The 27,201-nt window shown below is 37.0% G+C and overlaps 1 protein-coding gene across 2 annotated transcripts; it reads right to left on the bottom strand.

Moving 5' to 3' along the window:
• RO60 (Ro60, Y RNA binding protein) lies at window positions 1-27,201 on the bottom strand. Of its 2 annotated transcripts, XM_031690134.2 has the most exons (10): window positions 27,028-27,194; window positions 20,113-20,162; window positions 17,321-17,920; window positions 13,498-13,718; window positions 12,891-13,037; window positions 12,501-12,638; window positions 9,364-9,480; window positions 8,550-8,663; window positions 8,122-8,268; window positions 1-6,691 (listed from the first exon to the last, which is right to left on the bottom strand). In XM_031690134.2, the coding sequence occupies exons 3-10, from the start codon at window positions 17,898-17,900 to the stop codon at window positions 6,539-6,541; spliced, it is 1,617 nt and encodes a 538-aa protein (XP_031545994.1). In that variant the 5' UTR covers window positions 17,901-17,920; window positions 20,113-20,162; window positions 27,028-27,194; the 3' UTR covers window positions 1-6,538. The 2 variants fall into 2 exon arrangements, with proteins under 2 accessions (XP_031545994.1, XP_031545993.1); XM_031690133.2 differs by lacking the exon at window positions 20,113-20,162 and having other exon boundaries at window positions 27,028-27,201.

Genomic DNA, 27,201 nt, shown 5'->3' with positions numbered 1-27,201 from the left:
TTGGCACTTAAAATATTTTTATTTGCATAACACTTTTGGTGTTAACTTTTCCCAAAGGCAACTCTGAATAATTTTTTTCCCCAAAAGAATCCTGTTTTAAAGCCCTTTAAGAACATGTATTTTTATTAAATCCAGTTGTTTTGATCTTATAATTAAAATTCATTGGAAAAGAATTCCTAACCACATATTTTAAATAAATAATAGTTATACACAATAAGAGGCATTTTAAGACCAGTATTAATGATCAAACCTTAATTTCATCTTATTCAAATAATAAAACAGATTTCTAAGAGCCTTACAATTTATAAAGCATATAATAAACTTAAAGTTCTTCTTTAAAGAAATAAAAACACAATTATTGATGTAAATAGTTTATTTGGTACACCTATCAATTTCTACAACAACACAAGTGACCCAAAACAGTCCTGCACTCCACATCTAAAATGATTTATTCAGTTTGGGATTTTGCAGGGCTAGAAAAGAGTCCAGATTTCACAGTATCAGTGAAAACTGTTTGTCATGAAATAAATTTCATACATTAGTATTTCATCCATTTTCTATCAGAAAAGAGCAAAATTGCATTGTTAGATATGTTATTTACAATGAAAACTTGGAAGACTCAACAAAGCATCAGTGAGTTTACCAACAGATCTAGGAAACCCCCCCCACCCCTCCTTTTAGGGTTCTTTCCCTTTGAAATGAAACTTTTTATAAATCAAATTTATGTACTTTTAAGCACCAGCTTGACAATTTAAAGTTTTCTCTTCAGTTTTATAAAATATTCCTGCTCTGAAAGGCAAAGTGAATGTTAAGACCGTGAATGTAATGAAACATCACTGGCCTGGATACTTATTGCAACAGTCTCAATGTTTTACAACTATATTCACTTCTTGAATGAATCTGCTGGCAGGCTTGAAACAAAATATTTGCCTTTTATCTTGAAAAATTCCCTTAAAAAATTATTCCATTTTTGGAACTGTACAGCTGAATTTTTCATTCATAGTGTTTAAATTTGTTATACAGAACAGTAAAAAACTTTAAACTACCAAGAAATATTACTGATGTTAACAGTCATGTATGTGTAACACATCAGTGTACCTAGATTATCTTGTTAATGGTGCTTAAATGACTAATGTAAAATCAGGTTTTAAAACTTAGAGCTAAGTTTCCATTCTTTATGTAAAAGTGAAAGCTGTAAAAAGACCCTTTGAGTTATTCTATACTTCAGAAACACTGACAGTATTAAGGCATTACTTAATGAACAGACCCTATGCAAAGTACTAGTATGTCTGTGTTGGATAGCTAGTCACAGTTTAAGGCAGTCAGAAGGTTCTTTTATTTTTTTTTCACTTTAAGGCTCTTGCATACTTAAATTTTAATCTATGCAGGCATCAGTCTGTGTAATTTAAATATTTATCAAATGGTCAATTATGGAAATCAAAACCTTTACGTAAACCTACTGGACAGTTTAGCACTAGATTGTAATACCTCTCCCCCAACCATTTTTTTTTTTAAAGATGATTTCATGTATCTCATCCCTTTGGAGAATTTCATCATCATCGTCAGCTGGCAATAAAAGGAAGAAGATATAACTCAAATGCATTACAAGATATGTCTAGTCACACCATACCAAATTATATGCAGTCCATCTTTGGAACAACAGTGAACCAAAACCATTTTTTCAATACAATGATTGTATTGCTATAATATTCCATCAGTTATATGTGGTCATGATATATTAAATAGCAAGGCTTTAGCCTCATTTTCTACCCTTAACCATCCAAATGTCCATTAAATGAAACCAGTGAAATGTAGCTAACTTACTATTTCTTTTGTTTGAGCACAGATTCTGGAAACTCCTAAAAGTAGAGAAATTTAAATATATTTTTAAAATGTTGTCACTTGCGTTCATAAAATTAATATGATGCATGGCAGTGCCAAATTAAATAGAAGCAAAGGAAAAAAAAACTCCTTAGGCTCAGAAACATCTTTTATATATTTTCACTCTATTTACAAAATTAATTCTCACTGAAAATAATCACCTTAATTTCAATAATTGAATTTTGCAACATTTCCTATCAATTTCCAATATAATTTGGTATGTTCAGGGTTTAGGAAAACCTGTCATTTAATATAGTTTTACTTAAACAGTATGTTTAACTACATTATTAGTTTTCTACATGAAAAATAGTACCATAGGATTAATTTTTAATTAACTTCATAATAATTTTTCAAAAGCAAATAAAACATTCACCGATTAAAAAAATGTTGAATGTGGATACAAATCATTTATAAGAACTTCTATGCTATAAGCCATGTATATATAAGCTCCATCAAGTACTTGGCAGACCAAAGCTTTTGAGGGTAGCCTTTGTATTTATGGAAATATGAGCAATGAGACATGTTATTTTCTGAAAGAGTATTCAGTTAATTATTTTTCAAAGAGTGCTTTTCCTAAGAGCTGGGTGCATCCATAATTGCAAACAAAGACTCCATAACTAATGTTACTCAAAGGCCAGAAAACTTCTGCAACCATCTATTACAAAAGGTATATAATATAATTTGATTTGGGGACAGAATAGATCAATCCAGTTAACTGTTCCAAGAGACCTGCCCATTATTAATTTTAAAAAAATATGACCTTAAATCTGTATAGAACAAAAAGTAATCTGCAAAAGATGTATCCTAAACCTAAATATGGGTGACTTTCCTGTCATTCATTTTATTACCTAGGTAGAGCACGACTAGAAAAACAAGCAGAAGACCAAAATGGCAAAAGAAAGTAATTTTAAAAGAAAAGAAAGGGGTACAGAAGTAACCTCCCAACAAATAAAAGCCCAGGGAGCAGATAACAGAGAAATACCAAATAAAATCCGTACAGCAAGTACAACGTACTTTGCAGTTGAACTCACCTTTTCCTCTGACTCTCCCTTGCGCATGTTTACACTGAAGCTACACGGTCTCTCTAGAGGGGATACTGCCTTAACCAATCACCCTGAGCCTGTGATATACAAGACTAGAATTTTTCATTTTTGGTTAGTGACTCTAAGGGATTTACCAAAAATTTGTGGGTATAGTATCTTTAGGTCAAGATAAAGGAAGTTCAGTAAGTGATCACATTGATTTCCCTTTAATTATTGCTTAGATGTAGCTTTATTGTGCTTCTAAAGATGTTTCTCACTTAACTGTCAGATCCTCAAATTTATTCAGGAATTCTGTCTATAAATTTGCAAAATAATTTTAAACTGTTTTTGCAGAATTTGAGAAAATGAGGCAAAAAGCCTGATTAACTGATAGTCTTATCATTTGTAGATTTACCTGTTACTTTAAAAGATTAAGCAAATGTCTGTTAGTAGCATCTTCTCATTCAGAGTATAAGTTTCTTTTTCTTGGTCTGTCTAATGGGATCTTAGACTTTGAGTGTAGCTGCTCTTTATATTCCTATATTCTCCCATTCAGAACAGGAGCGTTTTAAAAAATTACTGAGCCTATTGAGCTATTTTTCTAAAACATTTTATCTTTCAAAACACATATCCTATTAAAGATTTTTAATTTAAAAAAGTTCTAATGTGTATTGTAAGGCCTCCTCCCAATTTAAATTTGTATATATATAAAATCATTGATTCTTCTATGATCCAAGCTTAAGATATGTTACTTTTTCAATACAGCAAAATTGAATCACATGGATTAAATTGGTGAAGCCTACAGTCATACTAAGTTAGGTGAAGCAAGAGGTTCCGGGGGGGTAAGGCTGATTCCAGGTCACTAGCATCTTCCCACTAATATTCCCATAAAATGATTACTAAACTAAATAATACAGAACACTGTTAATAAGTGGAATTTTCAAAAATATTTCAACTGACATGGAAGGGTGGGATCATAAGATTAGTTTTTGTTTTACTAATTACAACTATATCCTGAAAATATTTACATATTTTCAAGGAAATAAACTTTATTTTTCTTAGGATTTTTTAAAAAAGCAACGTTTCCCTAATCAGCAGTAATGCTAAAAGTAATTCAGAAAATAAAACTTTATCACTTGAGTACATTTTATTCATAATGAGGTAAGTTTTTTTATTCTTTCTATAGGACTGTGTTATACAGCAACACGGGTTATGGAGATGTTAATTGTGCTTGAGGGTTACTGTGAGCTACAAAAGTATACATGCTCACAATTTCTCTGCTTGTCTACTCCTAAACCACTCATGTATTTACATTATTTCCTAATACCTAAAAAGACAGAAGAATTGGACTTCACCTCCTGCTCTGTGAGTCAGTGTCTCCCCACGCCATGGGGAGGAAGAGATGCAGATTCCTAGGTCCGGGGCTCTGAAGCCCCTCTAGCATCTCGGGTCCTTAACCTAAAGGAAAAACTTACATTTGCAATCTCTCAGGTTTCTTCCAACTATAAAGCGCCATGATTTGAAAATAAAGCTACCTCGTGCAGTGGCTTTTAGTTCTTTTTTCTTCCTCTTAAATCTTACCCTCGCCCATTTAATAGACTTATCTATGTGACTTCAGAAAGGTCACATCTAATCTTTTTGCTCTGATTGACCTACTATTAGTTCCTAAACAGTATCTGTCTAAAACTACTATAGAAATAGTATAAAACTGAAAGAAATAAACATTTATGCTATATTCCACTTAACATTTCTATTAGAAATAAAAAGTTAATCATGTTATAATTTTTAATTTAAGAAGATCTAGAGTTTAAAGAATTCAAGTACGATTACGTAATTCTATTAGGTTCTTTAAAATTTAAATTCAATCTGAACATGGTATTTTAATGTATCAAAAGTAGCTAACATGTCAAATCCAATGCCTGACAGGGCAAAAAGCAGAATGGTATCAGAAAAATGTATTTTCAGGGGGTTGTGGGGCTACTAGCTTTGTTGACTAAAAAATCTCAGGTAGACCACAATATTTTACATATTGCTACCAGTTGCCATGAAGGCATTAATACGACAAGTTTAAAAAGAACATTTTCTTGTCACTCCCATAGCCCAAGTTTCTCATGAAACACAAAAAAAACTATACAAATTCTAATACTACTTAAGTCCCACTCCCCCTAAACATAAAACCTCTAACCCCCAAGCACACAAAAGTCTATAATTTACATTTACTAGTTTGACTTTTCATATAATAGTGAGAAGGACTTTATAAATCCCCAGTAAATCTTTAATTACATTTAAAGAACAATACATAGAACCTGAAGTTTTATGTGCATGTTATCTTAGACAACCATATAATTATGAGCAAATATATTGGCATTTCAACAGGTTAACCTCCTCACAAAGAAGGGATATTTGCTCATGAAAATAATGCACTTTCTAATGATCAGGAAGTTAATATACACAAATAAAATAGAAAAACTTAATTTCTTACAGACTGGTTAGTGTTGATATGCCACTCAAAAACTGCCTTTCATACCTGAAAGACCTAGCCTGCTTTATTACTTTTTTACACTATCAAAAAAGAATGTTTTGCCACAAATGCATAATGGACAAAGAGACAGGAGGCCAGTGACGTGTTTACAATTAGAAGTACCTAAAACCTATTTTACAGTTCACTATAAAAATAGTTAAAAGTAATTAAAACAATTATTTTTAAAGGAAAAAAACCAGTCTGGTTATAGTTGATTTTCTGTCATATTTTCATGAGTATGAGTGGGGAAGTTAAATTGCTTGAAACATTTTATGTTTTCATTTAAGAGTATGAAAAAAAGAAAATGTGCCTACATGTGGCTATATTGTTATAAGTCAGAGGAAACTGTCGAGCCATGACCCTCAGCAATAAACAAACAAAAGCAAACCAAACAGACTCCCTCAGCTGACATACTTTAGAATCTCTTCTCAGGGGTTTCCATTATGTTTCTGGTTAATGTAACAATTCTACAAGTGTTAAGTAAAACAAAATATATTTTTCACTGGCTAAGAAAGCTGCTATTTATGTGATTGTAGAAAACTGTTCAAGGAATTTGTAAAAGTCATTCATAATTTAATCAAGTGTTACGGTTTTTCCACCCCCTTGGTATAAAAGTTTACAGATGGGTTTCATATTCTATCACAGTCACACGGTCCAGTGCATTTCAGAGTATTTGGACATTACCAAAGCTGTCCTTTCCCGATGAAAACACTTACGAAACCTTTAAGCATTTCTCACACGAGTGACATGATAGGGGACTACCTACATTTTGGGCTCTCACTTCTTTTAAGTACAAACATGATTATTCACCAAAGCAAAACTGTCCTGACTATTTTACAGTGTACATCAGCAAGAAGTTCTCTGTTGGACAGCGGGGGCTACAGTGTACTCTGAAGCTACTTCCCAAAAGCTAGTTTAGCAGACAGAAAGAACTTCGGGCTCATCTTAGTTTTCCTTCCTTTTTTTTTTTTTTTGGTGAGATAAACTTTCCAAGATACACATACTATACTGTTAACTGTCTTTCATTGGATTAAGATTAGCTGGGAAGTAGCTTCGGATTTTTATCGTGATCACTGATGGTATGGACCTCTTAAGATTGTGCTGGTGCTTATGGTTAAATCACATCTAATGTGAAATTTCGAATTACATCCAGAGCGCCAGTATCAAAGCCACACATATCCAACATGCCTCTGTCATCTGGGTCTGCAATGGTAAAACCATTTGATGTCATTCCACAAACAATCAATTTAGCTGGAATATCCATTTTCTGTAGGAAAAGATCAAAATACATATGTAAAAAATAGCATATAAGCAAAAGCAAATAACCTCAAAAATTAAGACACTTTAAATTCTATCATAGCTTTTCCTTATAAAGTCAATTTTTTTCCCTCTCCATAAAATCAGTCAATCTTTTGGGGCCAGACTATATGATCTTCAAAAGAACAGAAAATTAAATGTGTCAACAATCTGCCTGAAATTCCTCCTTCTCTGGCATAGAACACATTCCTGAGCAGCATAGGGACTCTGAACTTACAAAACCTGTCAGGAGATTCAGACATTTTTACAATGCATCAAACAAGGGCGGCAATATATGTGGGTATATTATAAATATAAAAAAATACTTCCCTGGAATTTTCAATGTTTGGTCTATGATTCTGCTATGTATAATATCTATAAATGTCACATGTAATAATTTGCTCTCTACAGCTACGATTTAAGGTTATAATAACAGTTTTTAAGAAAAACCAACAATCACTGGGTGTGCACTGTATCAAACACCATAATGAGATTTTTAAGCAATTTATCTAAATTTATCTAAAAGGTAAGGAGCACTTTTAACCACTATGACACATATTATAGCAGTGATATACTATTATGAAATATATCAGTTAGATAATGCGCTCAGGTCCGCGGTTAGTAAACGAGAAAGACCCAGGACTCAGAACCCAGGCTCTCTTGACTCTGAATTCCGTTCTCTGACTTGTTCGCAAACTTAAGCATATGGAAGGCTCCCCAGAAGGGCTCGTTAAAACACAGACCCACCCCTGGAGCTCCTGATTCAGCAAGTCTCTCCTGGGGCCAGGCATACCCATTTCTAACAAGGTTCCGGGTGGTGCTTTGGCTACTAGCAGGGGAACCACACTTTGAGAACCACTGCTCTTCATCAAGTTCTATTGCTACTTCCAGTCACAGTTGCCACAGTTCAAGTGCTCAAGAGCCTTACGGGACTAGTGGATGCCACACTGGATGGTGTGGATATAGAATATTTCTGTCATTTCAGAAAACTCAACTGGAGAGCACAGATTAGAACATAGAAATACTCGTAAAACTTAAAACATAGATTATAGTTTGTGTTAATTTTGCTTTAATCACTCAGAAATGATACTTTAGTTTTTCAAGGAGTACACTGAATCATTAAAAAAGCTGTACTACAGTAAAAAAAAGTTTGATTAATCAAAAAAATGCTGCTTGCAAAGGATAATCTTAAAAATGTATAGAATTGGATCTGGTTGAAAATAAGTTCTGTACGTGCAGTCAATACTTTCTTATTTCAGGTACTGCTGAGTCCAGAACTGGTGATAAATTCCCATACAAAGGCACAGAACGACCTTCAGTGTCATTTCTTGAAAAATTCAGTGACTATCTGAGAATCAAACCTTACTTGGGGTGAGGAAGAATTTCAGAATTTGCTTTTACCTTCCGATACTCCCTCAGAGCAACAGCAGGATGCACGCTTCCAGCATAGGTCTCGTTATCAGTGAACACGATGAAGACATCAGCAGCCGTTCTCGTCCTCTGAGCCCAAATCATTGGAAGAGAGCAGTCGGTTCCACCTGCTGGGATCTAACTCAGAGCAAAAACAGGGAAGAGAATAAAAGAAAATGCCTAGTTCCCATACTGAGTTGTCCGAAATAATTAAATACTTAAAAATATTATTTTACATGTTATCATTTTGTTCAGAGCCAATGCGTAGACTTCCCCAAAATTTTTATATATTTTTGATTTTGTGCTCATGACAAAGTTGAGGTGAAACAATCTGTTCACACAAATTTATTAATATCAGACATGACACCAATATAAAATTATTATACATGTTAAGTAAACTTAACAAAATAGTTTCTTACCCGATTCATAGCCATTAAAACCTGTTGTAGGGTCATATCCATAGTCACTGGACAAGGTACCATTTCATCTGAAAAAGCAACTATAGAACAGTCTTTTTCTGTTCGTGTGACAACCTGAAAAATTCAATGGCAGCAATTTTCAGTAGATTTGAGGGAAATAAATACAGTATCTTGAGATTCATGAAACTTCATCTTTAAAAGAAAATCATACCCTATGATGCTTTACTTCTAAACTTACTGTGTTTTGGAACTGCACAGTGACAAAGCAGCACAGCTTGCAAAGTACTTTCACAAACGCTTACGAAGAAACTGGTTTTCACAACAATTTTGTGAAGCAAATAGAGTATACATTATTCTTCTCATTTTATTACATAAGGAATAAAGCCACAGAAGAGAAGCAGAGAAGCTCTCTTTATGGTTCATTTACTTGCTATTCAGTGACAGAGTCAGGCTAGAACCAAAGTCTCCTGAATCTTGTTATTGGTTCCCGATCTTTTAACGTCCATTTTCATCAATAATTTCTTTAAGCATTATCTGTTTCCTTAAAAATACTGGTAATATTTAATCTGTTGTTGTAAAATCAAAATATCTATTCTGACTTTTCTTCAGACATGCTTTTTTCAGTAGACCTACAGTATTGCGTACACCTAAGTGTAAAAGTACATGTAAGTATCCCCAAGTTTCTATACAATACTGAAAACTTTGCATAAAATAAGTGAAAATGTAATTCTCGAGCATATCTAACTTTACAGTTTTGCCCCATAGTGAACATTTTTAGGCTGGAAAAATTCTAAATTGTCTTAGACGTCCTCACCATGCTCATCGCCGCAGCAACGGTACTGGCGTTGAGGACACTACCCAAAACTCTTTGGTCCATAGAAGCACTGACATCGACAGCCAGCAAGAAACGCTTTCCAGTTGGCTCCACTGTCTAAAGAGAAAACAAAACAAAACAATCATTAAAAGCAATCAAAGAAATTATAAGTGGATTAAACTTCTAACAAATCATATTCACTTACCTTTCATCCAAAAGACTCTCTAAGATAAAAGGCCTGATTTCTGACTTACCGATTGACAAGTATTTACAAATGCTTAGCTTTTACTAGAGGTAAAACAAAGCAAATAAGCTGGCCTATTTAATAATTTAAAGAAGTTATCATCTTTTTTTTTTTTCAATCTTTCCTCATGAAGTAAACTGGGAATGTCTAGCAAGAATTTTTTTTGTGGTAAAATATAAATAACGTAAAATTTACTTTTTAATCATTTTAAAGTGTACAATTCAGTGGCATTAAGTACATCCACAATGTTATGTAACCATTACTGTTTATTTCCAGAACTTTTTCATGATCCTAAACAGAAACTCTGTACCATCAACAACTCCTCATCTCACCTCCCTCTGGCCCCAAGCAAGTTCTGTTTTACTTTCTGTATCTATTGAATTTGCCTCTTCTAGATACTCATATGAGTGGAATCATGTAATACTCGTCTTTCTGAGTCTGGCTTATCTGACTCAGCATAATGTTTTCAAGGTTCATCCACAGTGTAGCGTGTTTCAAATTCTACTTCTTTGTAAAGCTGAATACTCCACTATATGTAGCTACCATATTTTGTTTATCCGTCCATCTGTTGATGAACACTTGGGTTGATTCCACCTTTTGGCTAATAATGGTTCTATGAACATTTGTGTACAGGTATCTGTTTGCGCTCCTGTTTTCAATCCTCTTGGGTGCAGACATAGGTGGTGGAACTGCTGGCTGTTATGGTAATTCTATGTTTTAACTTTTTGCGGAACAATCACACTGTTTTTCCACAGAGGCCACACCATTTTACACTCCCACCAGGGAGGGATACCCTAGGGTTTCAACTTCCCCATATCCTTCCGAATGCTAGTTGTTTTTCCTTTTTTGATAAGAGCCATCCAACCAGGTGTGGAAGCGGCATCTCACAGCGGTTCTGATTTACATTTGCCTGATGACTGACGATGCTGAGCATCTTCCCAAGTGCTTAACTGGCCACTTGTATATTTTCCTTGGAGAAACATCTACGCAAATACTTGGCCCATTTTTGAATCGGGTTGTTTGTATTTTTACTGCTGATTTGTATTATACATGAACATATTCTGGACATTAAACCTCCATCAGGTAGAAGACCTGAGAGTATTTTCTCCTATTCTGCAGGTTATCTTTTCACTCTCTTGATAGTGTTCTTCGATGTACCAAAGATTAAACTTTTGATGAAGTCCAATTTACCTACTTTTTCTTTTGTTGCCTGTGTTTCATATTTAAGAATCTATTGTCCAACCCAGTATCATGAAGCTTTTACGCTATGTCTTCTTTCAAGAGATTCATGGTTTTATCTCTTATATATCGGTCACTGATCCACTTTAAGTTAATTTTTGTATGTAGTGTAAAGTAATGGTTCAACTTCATTCTTTTACATGTGGATATCCAGCTTTCCAGCACTATTTGTTAACAACTATCTTTCCCCCAATGAACTGTCTTGACATTCTGATCACAAATCAACTGACCATACATGTGAGAGTTCATTACTAGGCTCTCTATCCTATTCCACTGGTCTGTATGTCTATATTTACGCCAGTACTACACTGTTTTGATTACTGTAGCTTTGTAGTAATTTTTAAAATCCTAAGTTTAGAAGTGTGGGTCTTCCAACTTTGTTCTTTTTCAAGATTGATTTCGCTATTTGGGGGCCGCTTAAAAGTCCATATGCATTTTAGGATGCGTTTTCTGTTTCTGTAAAACATTCCACAGGGATTGCACTCAATCCATAAACTGCTTTGGGTAGTATTGTCATCTTAACATTATTAAGTCTTCCAAACTATGAACACTGGATGTCTTCCCATTGATTTCTTCTTGAATTTCTTTTCAGCAATGTTTTGTAATTTTCAGCATGTAAGTTTTATACTCCATAGTTAAATTTATTCCCAAGTCTTTCATTCTTTTTGATGCTATATTGTAAATGGAAATGTTTTCTTAATTTTGCTTTTGGATTGTTCACTGGTAGTGTATAGAAATACTGATTTTTGCTTGTTGAATTTATACCCTGCAACTTTGCTGAATCTACTTGTTAGCGCTAATGTTATTTTGTGGATTCTTTAGGGTTTCCTACATGTAAGATCATGTCATCTGAGAACAGAGATAATTTTTCTTCCTTTCCAATCTGGATGCCTTTTCTTTCTTTTCCTTTCCTAACTGCTCTGGAATCCAATATATGTGGAATCAAAGTGGAGAAGTGGGCATGTTTGTCTTGATCCTAATCTTAGGGGAAACAATTTCAAACTTCATCACTGAATATGATGATAGCTGTGGTTTTTTATACATGGCCTTTATCACCTCAAGGAAGTTCACTTTCTATTCCTAGTTCTCTAAGTGGTTTTCTTTTAATCAGAACGGGTACTGAATTTTGTCAATTGCTTTTTCTGCATCAATTGAGATGCCATGTAGCTGTCTTTTAATGTGATGTATTACACTGATTGCTTTTTGTATACTGAATGATCCTTACATGTTGACGAAAAGTCTCATGTGTATAACTTCTTTAATTTGCTGCTGAATTTTGGTTGCTAGTATTTTGTTGAATAGCCATGACACTTTTAAAACCAAAAATTTTAACTTATGGCTCTGATGCAGAATTTCCATTCCTAAAAAAATTACTTTTAATCAAGACAGAGGAGATCCACTACTGATTATGGGAAAAACAGGACAGAGCACCAGATAAAGGACTCCATAGGACCGCAAATTTTAAATCTTGTAATTTAAAATTTATCAAAATGATCTTAGGATGATTGGCTGCTGCCCAAAAGTAGAGAGAAATACTTTATTCATAAATTTACAATGTTAATTATATACTCATTTTAACAGGAACTAATGAAAAACAAACAGAAATCAAGTTCTAACTGGGTCTCTTGTTTTAAAACAAAATTCAAACCATTACCTTAAATGTTTTGTAAAAAGCGGCATCCAAAGCTTTCAAAATTTCTTCAACAGGGCGCCACTTTAGTTTGCCTCTGAGCCCATGACCTGTTTTATAAGTTTCTAATGCAATTAAAATGTGAAATGGATGTATACGAGCCTAGAAACATAACAAAGACAGAAAGTAAATGCAAAATTCAAGTGAAAAATAGTGAGTATGTCTTAGATTTCTGTTATTGTAGCTAATACATACATTTCATAAAAAAAAAAAGAGAAAAATGAGGACATACTAATCTTAGATTTAAGAGTCAAAATGGAATGTGGTGTGACACCTAAAAAATGCACCAACTGCATTTCCAAAATTTAGGAGTCAACGTTTTCAGTTAGTAGTAGCTAACAAAATTAATCTTACCTTTTTTAACAGTTTTTCATTACACAGTTTTTCACATACTAAAGATACTTCTGAATTTCCTGGTTCAAGCACTGAATTAGCAGTCATCTTTCCTAGATTCCTTAGTAATGCAGAAAGAGGCATTTCTTGTAACAAAGCCTTCCATACCTATTGCAATAACATGGGTAGAAATATAAGGAATTGAGGGGAAATGGATCAGTGTAACATAGCTACATCAATTAGTAACATAGTCTTTAAGGCTTTTGGAGGGGTTCAGAGCACTTTCTAAATAAAAATTTGTGTGAATTGGTCAAAGGCTCATCAAATAAAATAATCTGCTCTTTATTGGAGTAACAAGTGAAGTATATTTTATGAAGGAACTGCATAGAAGAATTTTATTTATTTATTTAGGCAAACAAACCAACACATTTTCTGCAGTGAATACTTATTGAATGCCAACTACATTTGGGCACTGTGTCAGGTGTTTTAAATAGGCGTTAATTTTAAGATATATTTAAATCATTTTTTAAAAAGCAGTAATGAATATATTGCTACCCCAAATGTGTCCCTTTACTACCTAAGTCCCTCGCACTGACTCGCCTGCTGTAACACAGGATGGTTCACTCACCTCTCCGGACTTCAGGTGACTTGTGAGCAGATGCTCCCTAACCAGTCTGTGCTCTTCTATCAGATGAATGACCTCCAGCTCATCCTTCGTGCGCTTCACTTTCTCTACAGCCTCCAGATACTGTAATAATTTTTCGGTCTCCACAGAAAGTGCCTTTTCTTTATACAATTCATGGACCTCTTTCCAGCCCTTTGTAATATATTTGGTGACAATAGCAAGTCCTTTAACAAATACAAAATTGAAAAGGCAGGCAGGATTGATTACCAGGTAAAAAACAGAACATGTTACTGAGAACACATTATGTGAAAGGCACGACCAGACAACCAGGAGTTTAAACCAAGATGCTACTGTCCATTATACTACAAACACATTTAAGCAAATGGAGTCGGCTAGGTTTGCCTATTCCATCATAACTGTTCCAATATGGGACTTTGGAGAAAAACTCCTGCATCTTACAGAGCTGCTGCTGCTTTTTTTTTTTTTTTTTTGGAGATACTAGCACTAGAACCTTTGGCAGTGCCTACCTCAGGGCCATGATCTCAAAAGAACTCACAGAAGTGCACATCTACCTCAATTAACCTCATAGTCACTTGTCCCTTTTAGCTAGTAAATAAATACGCATTTATAAATTATAGAGATAAGTGGAAATGGACAAGCAGGTAGGCAATTTGTAATTTTTTAATAGCTGAGAAAGTATCATGGGGTGAGCTTTTTTAAAAGGGATTTTTAAATGTGTTCATTTCTTCTATGATTCCTTTCAATAGGTGTAAGAACTTTGGGTTGTGGGGAGGTTGAGGAAATTTGGGTTCTAGCCCACACATTGCTATTAAATGGCTGTGTGATTGTTCTAGACCTTAGTTTCTAATTCTGTGAAAGGGGAGGGGGAAACTGAAGTATCAAATTCCAAGGTCTATGGGGGAAAGGTAGGTAAAAATAAATAAAAGAAACAGGCCATGTGATACAATGGAGAGTTGTTAGGACTGTGGTGAACTAAAGAGTAGGCCCTGACAAATGTTTACTGAAGTATTAGCTTAGTGCTGACAAAAAAACAAAAAAACAAAAAAAAAAAAACCCAACGTATTTTCAGAAGAAGGTATAATATGGATTTTTATGTGATACTGGCAAAGAGTTCATTTTTTCCTAAAATATTGTGCAGGTCAAATACAACACATCTGTAAGGCAGATTGAGCCTATGTTCTATTTCTGAACTCTAAATAATTTGATCAAAAGTTAATACTAATACAAAGGAACTTAAGTATTGAGACACTTGCTATATTCCAGATTTTAAGACAAAATCTTACACTGCCTTAAGTTATTTAATGTTTCATGGGAGCACATCTTCTATTTTCTCTTTCCAACCAAAATATAACTTTCATAAAGGCTGCCTTATTTTCTTACTCAAGTTCTAGAACTGTGCTGGCCACACAGTAACAGGTACACAATAAAAATTAACTGAATCGCATTTTGACTTGTTTTATCTGTTTACACACATATTTCAGTTACTTATTCCATAGCTTGGAGACTGTTTCCAAATTCTTTTCACTCTGAGAAACGAGGGGTCTTTTATGCCTAACATATTGCTATTATTACAAGGTTTCAAAGTATGAGTTCTGCCCTCAAAAATTTAGTACTAAAGAATCCTATGTGTGGAAGTAAGTTTAGGGAATATCTACTAATTTCTCATTTTATAGACCAAGAATTCAAAACCCAGAATAACTTTTTGCACAAATTCACAAATTAATTTTTCCAGTCAGAACTAGCACTTAGGCCCACGTCACCACACAATGTCTTACCAGACAAATAAAGCTGGATCCCTACATTCTCCTCAAACTGGATCAAAAGTTTAAGAGCAAAAGTAAGCCATGAATACGTTAGGGAAAAAAACACAGGTAAATATGACTTTAGATTGGACTTTCTAAACCTAACATAAAACAGAAAACTGTAAGAAAGACATAGATACATTTGATTACATTAAGATTTCAAACTTCATTGTGCTAGAAACCCCCTCCATCAAAAAACGTGAAAGCCAAGGAAAAAAATGGGGAGAAAAAGCACGTAATGTATATAATCATAAATTATTAATTCCTATACTCGGTATTTCTAGTTCTGAGAACAGTGCCCGTCTACAGTAGGTACTCAATAAATAGCTGTGAAATCAGTGAGTGGCTATAATCAATATTAAAAACAGCAATTCAACAGACAAAAACACAAAGATACAATATAATCCACAAAAAATACAAATATCAATAAGCACATGAAAAGATGAGCTTTTGCCCAAATATACAAATTCAAATAACAGGATGTAATGTTTCATCTCTCATTGGCAAAGATAAAAGACACTGTTAAGAGTCAGTGTTCAAATGTGTGCTAAGTGGCCATTTTCATATATTTTTTGTGGATTTAACCACTGTAGAAATCATAGAAACATTTATACTAACCAAGTTTTTTCACTGTAGTATTTTTGTAATTGTATAAAAAACCAGAAGCTACTTAAGTGTCATCAGTAAGAGACTAGCAAAATAAATTTTAATATATTCATATAATGGTATATATGCAATTATTTCTGCTGACTTGAATATGCTTTTAACTGAAACAAAGAAGGTATATAAAATTTAAAAAAACACATTATATATTAAGAAAAATTAAGATTAATATATAACATTTATATACTGATTTCTTTTGAAGGGCAAGACTCCTACTTTCTGCATTACATTTTTCTGTATTATCCAGTTATTTTAAAACAAGTATGCCATTTCTAATAAAACAGTCAAAATATAAGTGTGTGTGTGTGTATATATATATATATTTGCAATAATTTATTGCTTAAATTTCATTTGAAAAAGTCCATTTATGGTAAAGAAAAAAGGCAATACATTAGGAATTACTGAGGAGATGCTATGTAAGAAGACACCACTACAGCAGATGTGCGGAAGGGAAGGGGAGGGAACCAACACTGCCCTTTACTCTGTCAGGAACTGTGTTGGTAAGTGTTTTAATATATGTTATAAATATATATATATGTCACATTCAGTCACAATAATTTTAAGGGTTATTCCCTTTTTACCTTTTTTAATAGATGAAGGTACTGAAACTAAGAAAGGGTACGTTACTTGGTATAAGAACACAAAGTAATAAGCAGAATTGAAATCTGAACCCATCTGAGGGACTGTCTTTTTAAGTTTCAGTTCTGGTGCAAAAAAACGTCAGAATTTGGACATGTACATTTTGCAAAAGTTCACACTTAAAATTATTCCTGTGCAAAAGTTTTCATTTCCCTTTAAGAAGGACTAAGTAGTCATTGCAGATCCAACTAACCTCCCAAAAGTCTCTTCCCAGACACAGAAAAACTGCTCCAAGTTCCTACATCTCTTGGCTGACTGCCTGGAGACAGTTAACATCCTGAACTGTTAAGCTCAGCACCATCTCAGGTAGCCTATAGGTTCCATGGAACATGCGTCCTAGGAAGGCAGGGAGGGAAGTAATAGGGCTAGAGCAGGAAGCCTGACCACCGCCACCTACTGGCCAGGAGCTGCTCTGCTCCCTACAGCTAATCACGTCCGTGCAGCTTTCATACTCCATGATCTAGGGTGACATTTTAAGATTTAGAATACTAACCTGTAAATCTGTTATTTAATTCTTGATTATTAATGTCTAGGTGTTTAATTCCAGGTGAGCATTAAACACAGGAATTAGTCAATCAATGTGTTTTGAGAATGAAAGACTATTTCTAGAAAGCATTATGCAGCTGTCTTATGGCAAATAAAACCTGGCTATTTATCAGACGTCTGTGCCCTGCTCCCGCCGAGGAAGAGCTTATGCTTACCTTCACTGGAAGGTTTAAGATGCGACAATCTTAACAAATCTTTGTGAGACCAGCCATTTCTTTGTTTATACTTTGTCACTGCCAGGGCCAGGGCCATGCCACCTTTCTCATTGTACCAGTCTGCTATAGACTTCCGGAGCGCACGGCCCCACATGCCACATTTCATGCTTTCCTTGAGATCTTTCTTGAACTGGATAAAAGTGAAGAGGTGTGTAGGAATGCGACAAACTTCAGAAACAGCTCTGAAAGCGGCTTGCTTGGTGCTCCTGTCAGGACACTGGGAACAGATGGCGAGGGCGAAGAGCAGAGGCTCCTGCTTTGCGGTTCTGCCTTCTTGACTGAATGACTTTATTTCCTGGACCACTTCACATCCTCTGCCATCTTCAATCAACCTAATTAAAGCTTCAGCATTCTCAAGGCCCAGCTTCTGTTCTTTGATATAGTAAGTCCCACCTTCAGACCCAAAACATAAGAACCGGTGCAGGCGATTCATGTCGGTGACTTGCCACACATACCCGCCCTCAGAGTTGGCCACCTGCTTCTCATGCAGCGGCTGCGTCTGGCTTACCGATTCCTCCATTTTTCTGTCTTTTAGGAAACCTATCAAAAAGCAAAATGTTATTGTAGCTAGATAGAAACAATAAAATTATAAAAAGGAAAACTATTTATTAATCTATGCATATTGAAATCTGCCATGAAATCTTTAAATTTAAAAATATTTTTTAAGCTTGGTAAGTGGTGGAATGACAATCAGAAGGAACAAGGAAGGAGTCATATTTCTGAGGTATAGTTTGTTGCTTCAGGGACTGAGCAGGCAGCCTAGCACAGGGTCTGGAGGAGCAGCTGGAGGAGAATAAAAGGGGCAGGGAGGGCAGCAACCTCCGCCAACACAAAGACTGGGAGCTGTCACTCCCCCTCCTCCCTGAATAACTGTGTGGATGCTTTTGGTTGTGTATCCAACATCCATTCCTTCCTTCCCCCTTCGCTTGTTTCCTCTCCTTGGTAGGAATATCCTTCAGGGGAGGCTAGGCCTTTCTCTAGCCCCAAGGGATGAAGCTTGGCTGCTCTAAGCCAGTGGTTCTCAAACGCTGTGCACATCAAAATTACTTGAAGTGCTAGTTTATAAACATAAAATGATGGGTCCAGGTACCACCCTCAAAGTTTCTTTCTTAATTCAGCATGCCTGGGGTGCGGCCTAAACACCTGTACTCATCACAAGTTCCCAGGGATGCTCTCATTCCTCTCGCCACGTGGCCGGTATCAGCACTGGGCAAGTATCACAACCCCTGCCAGTGAGATGTGGTAATCTGGCGAGTAATACTTCTGAAGTTTTCTGCACTCTTAAAAATGGCTTGGGCTCTTAAAAAGGAATGTTCCCCCTTTCTGCCTTGAGATATCCATTTGCACATGATGCCTGGAGTGGGGTCAGCTATCTTGAGCCATCTGGGGAGCGTTTAAGAAGACACACTAATCTGAAAGGATGGCAGAGCCAAAAACAAACAAACAAACGAACAAACAAACCTGGGTCGTTGATACCATCAAGTTACCTAGAACTGCCCTACTTACAAATTTTCTAATTTTTCGTTAAGTGTATCCTTATTGTTTAAGCCATATATAAGCGTTCTGGTACCTGTAGATGAGCGTATCCTAACTGATGAACACCGTGTATCAACAGTGCTCATTTCTAGTTTATGTCATATGTAACCACCCACATTTTCCTCCTTCCATTATCTCTGAAGCTACTAGAATTAGCTGTCTGACAACAAGATTCCCTTTTCTCTTCCTAGGGGAGTAACCACAATCATCTACCACTTTCCCAGTCCACGGCTAATCTTACGACAGTGGAGCTGCCCGCCCTCAGGTCTCCTGCCTGCACCACCGCCATGCACTGGGCTTCTCTGCATGGCAAACAAAACCCGACCAACAAAAAAATCCTCAAGCAGCGCTGAGTGCAAACTATGTGTAAGACATGATTTCTGTTCCATTAAAAAGACTAAAAAAGTTTTTTTCCTGCCCTCAGGAAAATTACATTCTATTTGGTGAGGTAGAAACTTATACACAGTACAAAGCAAACTATAATCAAGTGCTTTAGCAGAGAAGTACTTTTAAAAATATTATTTATGTTTTTTTTTTCTAGCAGAAAAGTACCTTGAATGAATGGAAGAGGACAAAGTAATGCTGTCTCAATAATCCAGGAAGACTTGAGCAGAGAAGGCACACTGAAAAACTGGTAAAGTTTGCGGAAGGCACTCCAGGAAGGGGTTTCCAAAATCTTGCTCTATGTATTTACATTTAAGAAAAGGAACTAGGTATACCGCAAAGGAATGTTGACAGGTAAGGTGGTAGCTTCAAAAGGAACACTGGTAAAAAAAAAAACTTTGTTTTGAAGCTGATACAAGCTTGAGCATGTTTACATACCGCGGGGAAGGCTGAAGAAAGAATCCTGGTGAATATTAACAATTAAAAGCTAAGGAGAAAAGGGTCCTTGAAAGGAGAAAGAGAAGGGGCACGCAAAGAAAATCAGGAGACTGTGGTGTCACTGATGACCGGGAAGAGAATTTCCATGAGTGAATGGCTGGCAATGTCAAGTGCGCAACAATCAAGTAAAATAAGGCTGAATTTGGCCACAGGAACACTGAGGAAAGGCAGTCGCAGTCGGGCACTGCAAGACACAGCCAGGTTAGGAAGGAAGCCGTGAGGAAGAGACTTCACGGGTAGACTACTCGTCTGCAGAAACAGTTATAAAGGGAGGGTAAGAGAGAAGGCGGGCGCTAGAGGGAACATCTTTTTACCTTTTCAGATGAGGATGCCGAGGCTGAGGTTCAGAGTTCAATCTGGAGAGCTGAAGACAGAAAAGAAAGGGTGTAACTTGAGAGGATGAGATCCCTGGAAGAAGCTTTAGCGCATCCAGGTTGACCATGGCCCACTGACAGCAAGAGAGGTATCTCCTTCACTAAGGGCAAAGGTTAGAGGGAGAAAGACGAGCAAGGAAATTGAGGGAGTTTCCCCCATGGGGAAGTCTGGTGAGTAAGGGAGCAATGAAAGACTGGGTCTCAGAGAGGGGAACACACAATGGTGCAGAGACAAATGCCTGGGAGAAAGTCTCGCATCTTCAATGTGACTGAGGGGGACAGTAATTTGGATTGTGCTGGAAATTACAGTGTCAATATTTCAAATAAGTTTCTGATACAAAGCAGTTTCCCTTAGTGCCGGCCTAGGCCTCAGGTGGTGTCAGAGATGTAATGATCGCACTTTATTAGTCATTAGGGACTGATTTATAGTTACTGGGCACAGCACAGGTGGAAACTCCTGGTGCAGAGGATGACGCGTTTTCTATTTATTCTCACCCCTCTTTTTAATATGACATTTACCTCTGCCTTTCAATCCAAAAAGATTAACAGGCTTCTCAAATATTGGTAACATCAACTCTAATTCCAGTAGAAAATTTTATGCTATTCTGATCTTTACACTGCATTTGGCACTGCTAGCCTCTCCTTTATAAAGAGTTTACAAAAACACACTCTTTCTCTGGTGTTATGTCAACCTGGCTATTAACTACTACTGTTCATTAGTTATATTTGTTAGATAAATAATTTTGAAATGACATTCAACTGTCAGATCATACTAACTACATCAGTTTTCCTGCACTAAGGCCCAAGTGGTGAGATTTCGAGGTCCCCAGTACAAACCCCCAAATTCCTTGCTCTTCAAGTTCTTTCCCTTGTGTTATTCCTCGTGAGCATGTCCAGCTAGCATTATTGGTTCCCTGGGGAGCAGGGACCAGGTCTTATGTGTGTATCCCTCCTCTGCCCTGACAGCACCATTTTAAAGTAATTAGTAATATATACTTGAGAATAACTAAGCAGCATTCAAGTTGATTTCCTGAATCATTTGTCTAAGAATTACGCATGACCGACTTTTCTTTCCTATAACACATTTATTTTGAAAATAAGTCTCAATGCATCCAATTAAAAATATAATTCAAGCTTTAAGACAAATTCTGTGATCAGAATAAAACAGTAAATGCACTATATGCAGGTAATAGAAATACAATCAAGAAAAATAAAACATGAAAAAGTTATAAAGAGAAAGTAATGAGTACTGAGTAAAAACGTAATTTAAGAACAGTATTTCTCTGTAAGGTCTTCTAATATGTTTAATAGTAGCTATTCAAGTATCTTTTGTTGATACAAAAGCAGCAAAATTAATTTTTAAATCTAGGAAGGGAGCCTAAAAGAGAAATCTCTAAATGTAATCCTTGTAATTCTTATTGTAAGAAATGAAATTACTTATTCATACCTGTACCAATGGAATCTTCCCTTTGCATATTATATTAATGACAACCCTGACCTCTCATACCTTCTCAAGACTTCTGCAGGACAAACTGCCCAGCTTGTCATATGCTTCTGTGAATGTACTTCCCAGGGTACAACATAAAACCGTGGAATGGATCACATCATTAACAGCTATAGCACCTTGCTACTTGCTCATATAGATTTACAGAATCAAAATTTTTAAGTAAAATATAAAAAACAGAATGGCAGCACGTCCCAAGCTACTCTCTGTCACTGAATACTGATATACGAGTTAACTTTAAAACCGGCTAGGTGAGAAGACATGATGGTATAATTAACAATATCTGGCTTTTGTGGGAAGCACAGACTACTGGGTGTAAGACAGGTTACGAGGACACACTGTACAACACAGAGAATATAGCCAATACTTTGTAGTAACTAAAAATGGAGTGTAACCTTTACAAATTATATTAAAAGAAAAAAAAAAGGAAAAAAAAGAATATCTGGTTTTGCCCATGGTTCTCAGGCAGAGCTTAAAAAAATCACTCCTGGGTTTATATCTGAAAAAAACAAACCCACTAATTCAAAAAGATACATGCACCCCAATATTCATTGCAGTGTTATTTACAACTGCCAAGATACGGGAGCAACTTAAGTGTACGTCAACAGAATAAAGAAGATATGATGTTTATGCGTGCTCGTGCATGCACACGCACACGTGTATACACACACACACACACACACACACACAGTGTTAGAGCCGGCAGATAGCTAGATATGAGAAGTGAAAGGTGGACACAGACTAAATGGCAGGAATTGGGCAGAAAGGAGGGGCACAAGCCAAATGCAGGAAACCACACGTCATGTAAGCAGCAGGGGTCCTTGGGCAGAGAAAGAAAAGCAGGAACCTTGGGGCTGATAAGGGATCTTGCTTTTTAGGGTGACAAGTGGCCTGGAGAAGAACAAAGAAAGGTTAGAAAAGGCAGGAATTTCTAGTGTCCGAATGTAACCTTTTGCTCATTATGCCCTCATTTCAATAAAATTAGCCTTGCAGATCAGAAGTACCCATCAGGCACCGATGCCATGACACTTCCGATCCAGACAAAATTAGGACAAAAATCCCTCCTCCCTTTGGGAAGGTGGAGCTGGGATGATAATCAGGGAACACGACCCCAAACCCTTCCCTCCCCAATGAATATTCCACCCACTCATTTTTACACCCTATGTAACTAACTTGCCAAAGAAACTCAGGGCAGCTGCTCACCTGAGCCTGCCCGCTCTCCCCTGAGAGTGTACTATCCATCCTTTAATAAATACTCCCTTTACCTTTTCTAACCACTACGTCTTGTCTGGGAATTCTTTCTGGGACGGGACAAGAACCTGGAACACCGGCTGCATCTATCAGCAAAAATAGGAATACAACTCAACCATAAAAAAGAATGAAATTTTGTCTTATGTAGCTAAATGGATGGAATTGGAAGACATTATGCTAAGTAAACTAAGTCAGAGAAAAACAAATACTGTATGATATCACTTATATGTGGAATCTAAAAAATACAACAAACTAGTGAATAAAACAAAAAAGAAGCAGACTGCAGGGTCAGTGGAAGGGTGGGGGATTTTAAAAACAGGGTTATTATATGAAATTATGTGTGTGAAACTTTAAAACTGTGAAGTACTCTAGAATATAAATAATCTTTCATTCAGTAAAAAAAAGTTAATTAAAAAAACCCTTGGAATTTCCTGATTGACTGAAGTCTTTGTTATGCTAATGATGTGACTCATTCTGGGCCTTTGGAAAGCGTTACCCTAAATGATTATTTGATTAGGTTAGAACTCTGGCCGAGATCAACTTCCCAAAAGGGAAAGAAGGCAGGAGACCGAGCTCAACCACGTGGCTAATGATTTAATCAACCATGCCTACTCATGAAACCCCATACATGTACAGCCAAGTTCAGCGGAGATTCCTGGTTGGTGAACACTAACATGCTGGGATTCCACAACAGAAGGAATCCCTCTGCTGCTTCCAGACTTTGGCCTGTGTATGTCTTCCACTTGCTGTTCCTGAGTTGTATCCTCTATCATAAAACTAAGTGTAAAGATAGTGCTTTTAGTGAGTTATGAGTCATTCTAGCAAATTATTGACTCTGAGGGGGTTATGGGAATCCCTAAATTTGTAGCTGACTAGGTAGGAGTGTGGGTGGACTGGACCCTACTTGAAGCTGTTGTCTGAAGTAAGGACAGTATTGTTGGTGGTCATGTCCTTTAACTTGTGGGATCTGATGCTAATTTTGGAAGTAAACTGAGTTGAATCGAATTATAGGACACTGAGTTGATGTCAGAGAACTGGTCTCAAAATATAAACACCATAGGCAAAAGTGACAAAAGAAAAAAAGACTAGACGTCATCAAAATTTAAAACTGTGTTTCAAAAGATACCACCAAAAAAGTAAAAAGACATCCCATAGAATGGGAGAAAACATTTACAAATCACATATATGATAAAGAACTTGTGACTACAATATATAAAGAACTCATAACTAAATAATAAAATGATAACCTTATTAAAGAATAGAGAAATAATCTAAATAGGCATTTCTTCAAAGAAGATATACAAACGGCAAATAAACACATAAAAGGATGCTGAATATCACTGTTCATCAGGGAAATGCAAATCAAAACTGCAATGAGATTCCACTTCACACCCACTGGGATGGCTATACTCAACATGAAAGTGTTGGTGAGGATTTGGAGAAATTAGAACCTTCGTGCATTGCCACTGCAATGTAAAATGATGGATCATATGACAGCTCTATATTTAACCTTTTGAGGAACTGCCAGAATGCTCTCCACAGTGGTAAGGGGTTTCTTTTTGGGGTGATGAAAACTCTTCTTAAATTAGATAGTAGTAATGGTTACACAACTCTGTGAATATACTAAAACCCACTGAATTAGATACTTTAAAAACTAAAAATTGGCTAGGTGAAATATCTTTGGGAAGTTATTTAAATAGTCATTTTTTATATTTGTCTTTAGAAAGCAATTTGAGATACACATAAACATATATATTTACAGGACCTTAATTTCTTCCTGCCTCACCTGCCATCATCTCCCTCCTCAAAGCTTAAACTACACTGTGGGTGGTTAAGCAGACAGTCGGGCAGTGAGTGAGGTCAGAGCCTGGTTGTCAGCTAATCCACTCCTAAATAATCAAGTGTTGTAAATCCAGATTAACAACAACAACAACAACAACAACAAAAGATAGTTAATTCTTCTCCCAGGTGGCCTGCCCTATCCAGTGCTGCTCTTAAAGCACACTCATCTAAAGAAATTTAGTACAGCTAAAGTTGTATTCAACTTCTATAAATTGAACTTTTAGGAAGAAATTAAACAGATCACAGTATTATTCAAAGCACGGCCACTCTTTGAAATTAGTTGTGGAATATTTCATACATTGCTCAGTTCTCTTTTTCCTTACTTTGAATGCAAAATCAGTGATGGTTAGTAATACACAACATATAATAGCCCTTCTTTCTGCTTCTTATTCACTGGAACTAGAATATTTATAGTATCTTCACAGCGCTAATAATGTATCACTTCTAAGGGTTCCTACATTGAATCCTTACAAGTGATATATTATCAGCACTGTGAAGATAATCATATGTCCTACATCTTGGATGTGCACATCTAAATATCATTCCAAAGTCTCTTTATTATTTGTTATTGGAAAAGGCTACCTTTCATCCCAAGAGGCCAACAAGTTTGCAGCTTACTCCTTTTTAAATGAAGTAAAAGCTGACTGACTTCTATGAGAGGGCAAGACAGTTTAAAAGAAACAATACTGCAAAAATTAGGGCCACAGATTCAGATAACTGTATCTCTCAGAACGGTCATGGACATGAGTGGACCAAGTCAAGTGTGATGCAATAAAAAGTGGTGAGGAACTGCAGTAAACACGACTGCATGACATCCTGAAGGCATGTTACCTTCAGCTAACCGGCTGCCATGTACTATGGCCCCGTATTGCCAGAACTTCTCATTTTTCTCAAGGACCCAGAAATCTGGATTTTTAGGTGAACTCTTAGGATTAAAAGTTAACAACATAATTCAAGAAATTTGACTACCCCTCCTCTTTTCTGATTACTTACAGCTTGTGTCAAGGGCTAAGTTTTTAGTTTTGTCTTTCTACGATAGGCACCATGGTAAGTGGAGTACAGATGTTAGTTCTGATGCATTTATTTAGCACTGAAAACACTTTCAAGTTCACAGCAATGTTACAGATAAAAAAATACCACAAACTGCTGCAAACAGTTCTGTCTCTTGATGACATTTATTCTAGGTATGGTTCATACGGAAATATGGCTAGACTCCCGTGCCTCACAAGACGTCCCATTAAAATATACTTAACAGAAGCCCCCTAGCTTGAGGACACAGTCTACAGGGCACAAACTTAAAGTTTCAAAATTAAAAAAAAAAATCTAACACTTGATACAAACTTTGACTTTTACTCCATAATACAACCATGCTTGTTTTAATATAGTTGTGTTCTTTCCCTCAGTAAAAATTATGTTTACTTTGTGGCTTTACATAGTCCTGTAGCATAAAGCTCCCTTTTTCCAGGGCACAGGTCGCCTGTTCGAAAAGTACAGAATCAGGGTTTTATCCACTAAAGCAATTTTTTTTTCCTGGAAGCCCAGGGCCCTTCTTGCAACTCAGAACTTTAAGGAGTGATGCGTTAAGTATCTCACTCTTAAAAGACTTGAATCCAGCCTTAGTATACTCCAAGAGCCAGAAGAACGGGGCGATTTCGGGATTTAGTGAAGACAGCCATTTTTGGTTTAACTCAGCCTTCAGTCTCAGGACCACTGCAAATGTTTTCGGATTAACATTACATTTTTGAGCCTCCTTTTTCGTCTGAGGCATTGCATCCACTTACACTAGCCTATCAGGCCCAAGGATTCCAGGGCAGATTTCTCTCCTCTCCCTCGTCACTCCCTCCAGGACAAATTCGTCTTCCGTCTTCTCCCGAAGATCCTTCTTCCCCAAGCCCAGATCCTGGCAACGCCTCTCGGCGCAGGAGCCGCGGAGGAGGAGGAGGAGCGGGAGGAAGAGGAGGAGTAAGCGGCCCCGGCGCCGGCCCGCGGAAAGCTCTCGAGCACGAGCAAGACCAGCGGCCCCGGCTCCGGGAGGCCCGGCGGAGCGAGGAGCCCGTACAGAGATGCCGGTTCCGCCACCAGTCCGGCAGGGCGCGGAGGCGGGCCGGACACGGCGCCGGTTCGGCGAAGCGTCCGCTCCGGCCTCGGCCGCGGGGATGCGCGCTGAGGGACAAGGGAGGACCGGCCGATCTCTGCGCGTCCCCGGGGCCGCTCAGACCGCACAAAGGGCCCCAGCCCGCCGCCCGCCGTTTCCTCACCTCTGCCTGGCAGCCGACCCTCCGAACCCGACGCACCACCGGAGAAGCCGTGCGCCGCGCCACGGAACAACGACGGGCGGCGGCCTGACGGGCGGCGAATACTTGGCCTCCGCCGCCACCGCAGCCGCCGCCGCCGCCGCCGCCGCCGGGACCTCCGGGTTCGGCTTCCGAGAG

Source organism: Vicugna pacos, chromosome 23 (genome assembly GCF_048564905.1).
Source record: "Vicugna pacos chromosome 23, VicPac4, whole genome shotgun sequence".
NCBI classification, from domain to species: Eukaryota; Metazoa; Chordata; class Mammalia; order Artiodactyla; family Camelidae; genus Vicugna; species Vicugna pacos.
This window is presented reverse-complemented; position numbering and strand designations above follow the sequence as displayed.

Coding starts and splice junctions, on each gene's coding strand:
- RO60 (XM_031690133.2), bottom strand. CDS start 17,900: ATGGAGGAATCGGTAAGCCAGACGCAGCCGCTGCATGAGAAGCAGGTG. Junction 13,038..13,497: donor GTCACCTGAAGTCCGGAGAG/GTGAGTGAACCA, acceptor TTATTGCAATAG/GTATGGAAGGCTTTGTTACA. Junction 12,639..12,890: donor ATGAAAAACTGTTAAAAAAG/GTAAGATTAATT, acceptor TTATGTTTCTAG/GCTCGTATACATCCATTTCA.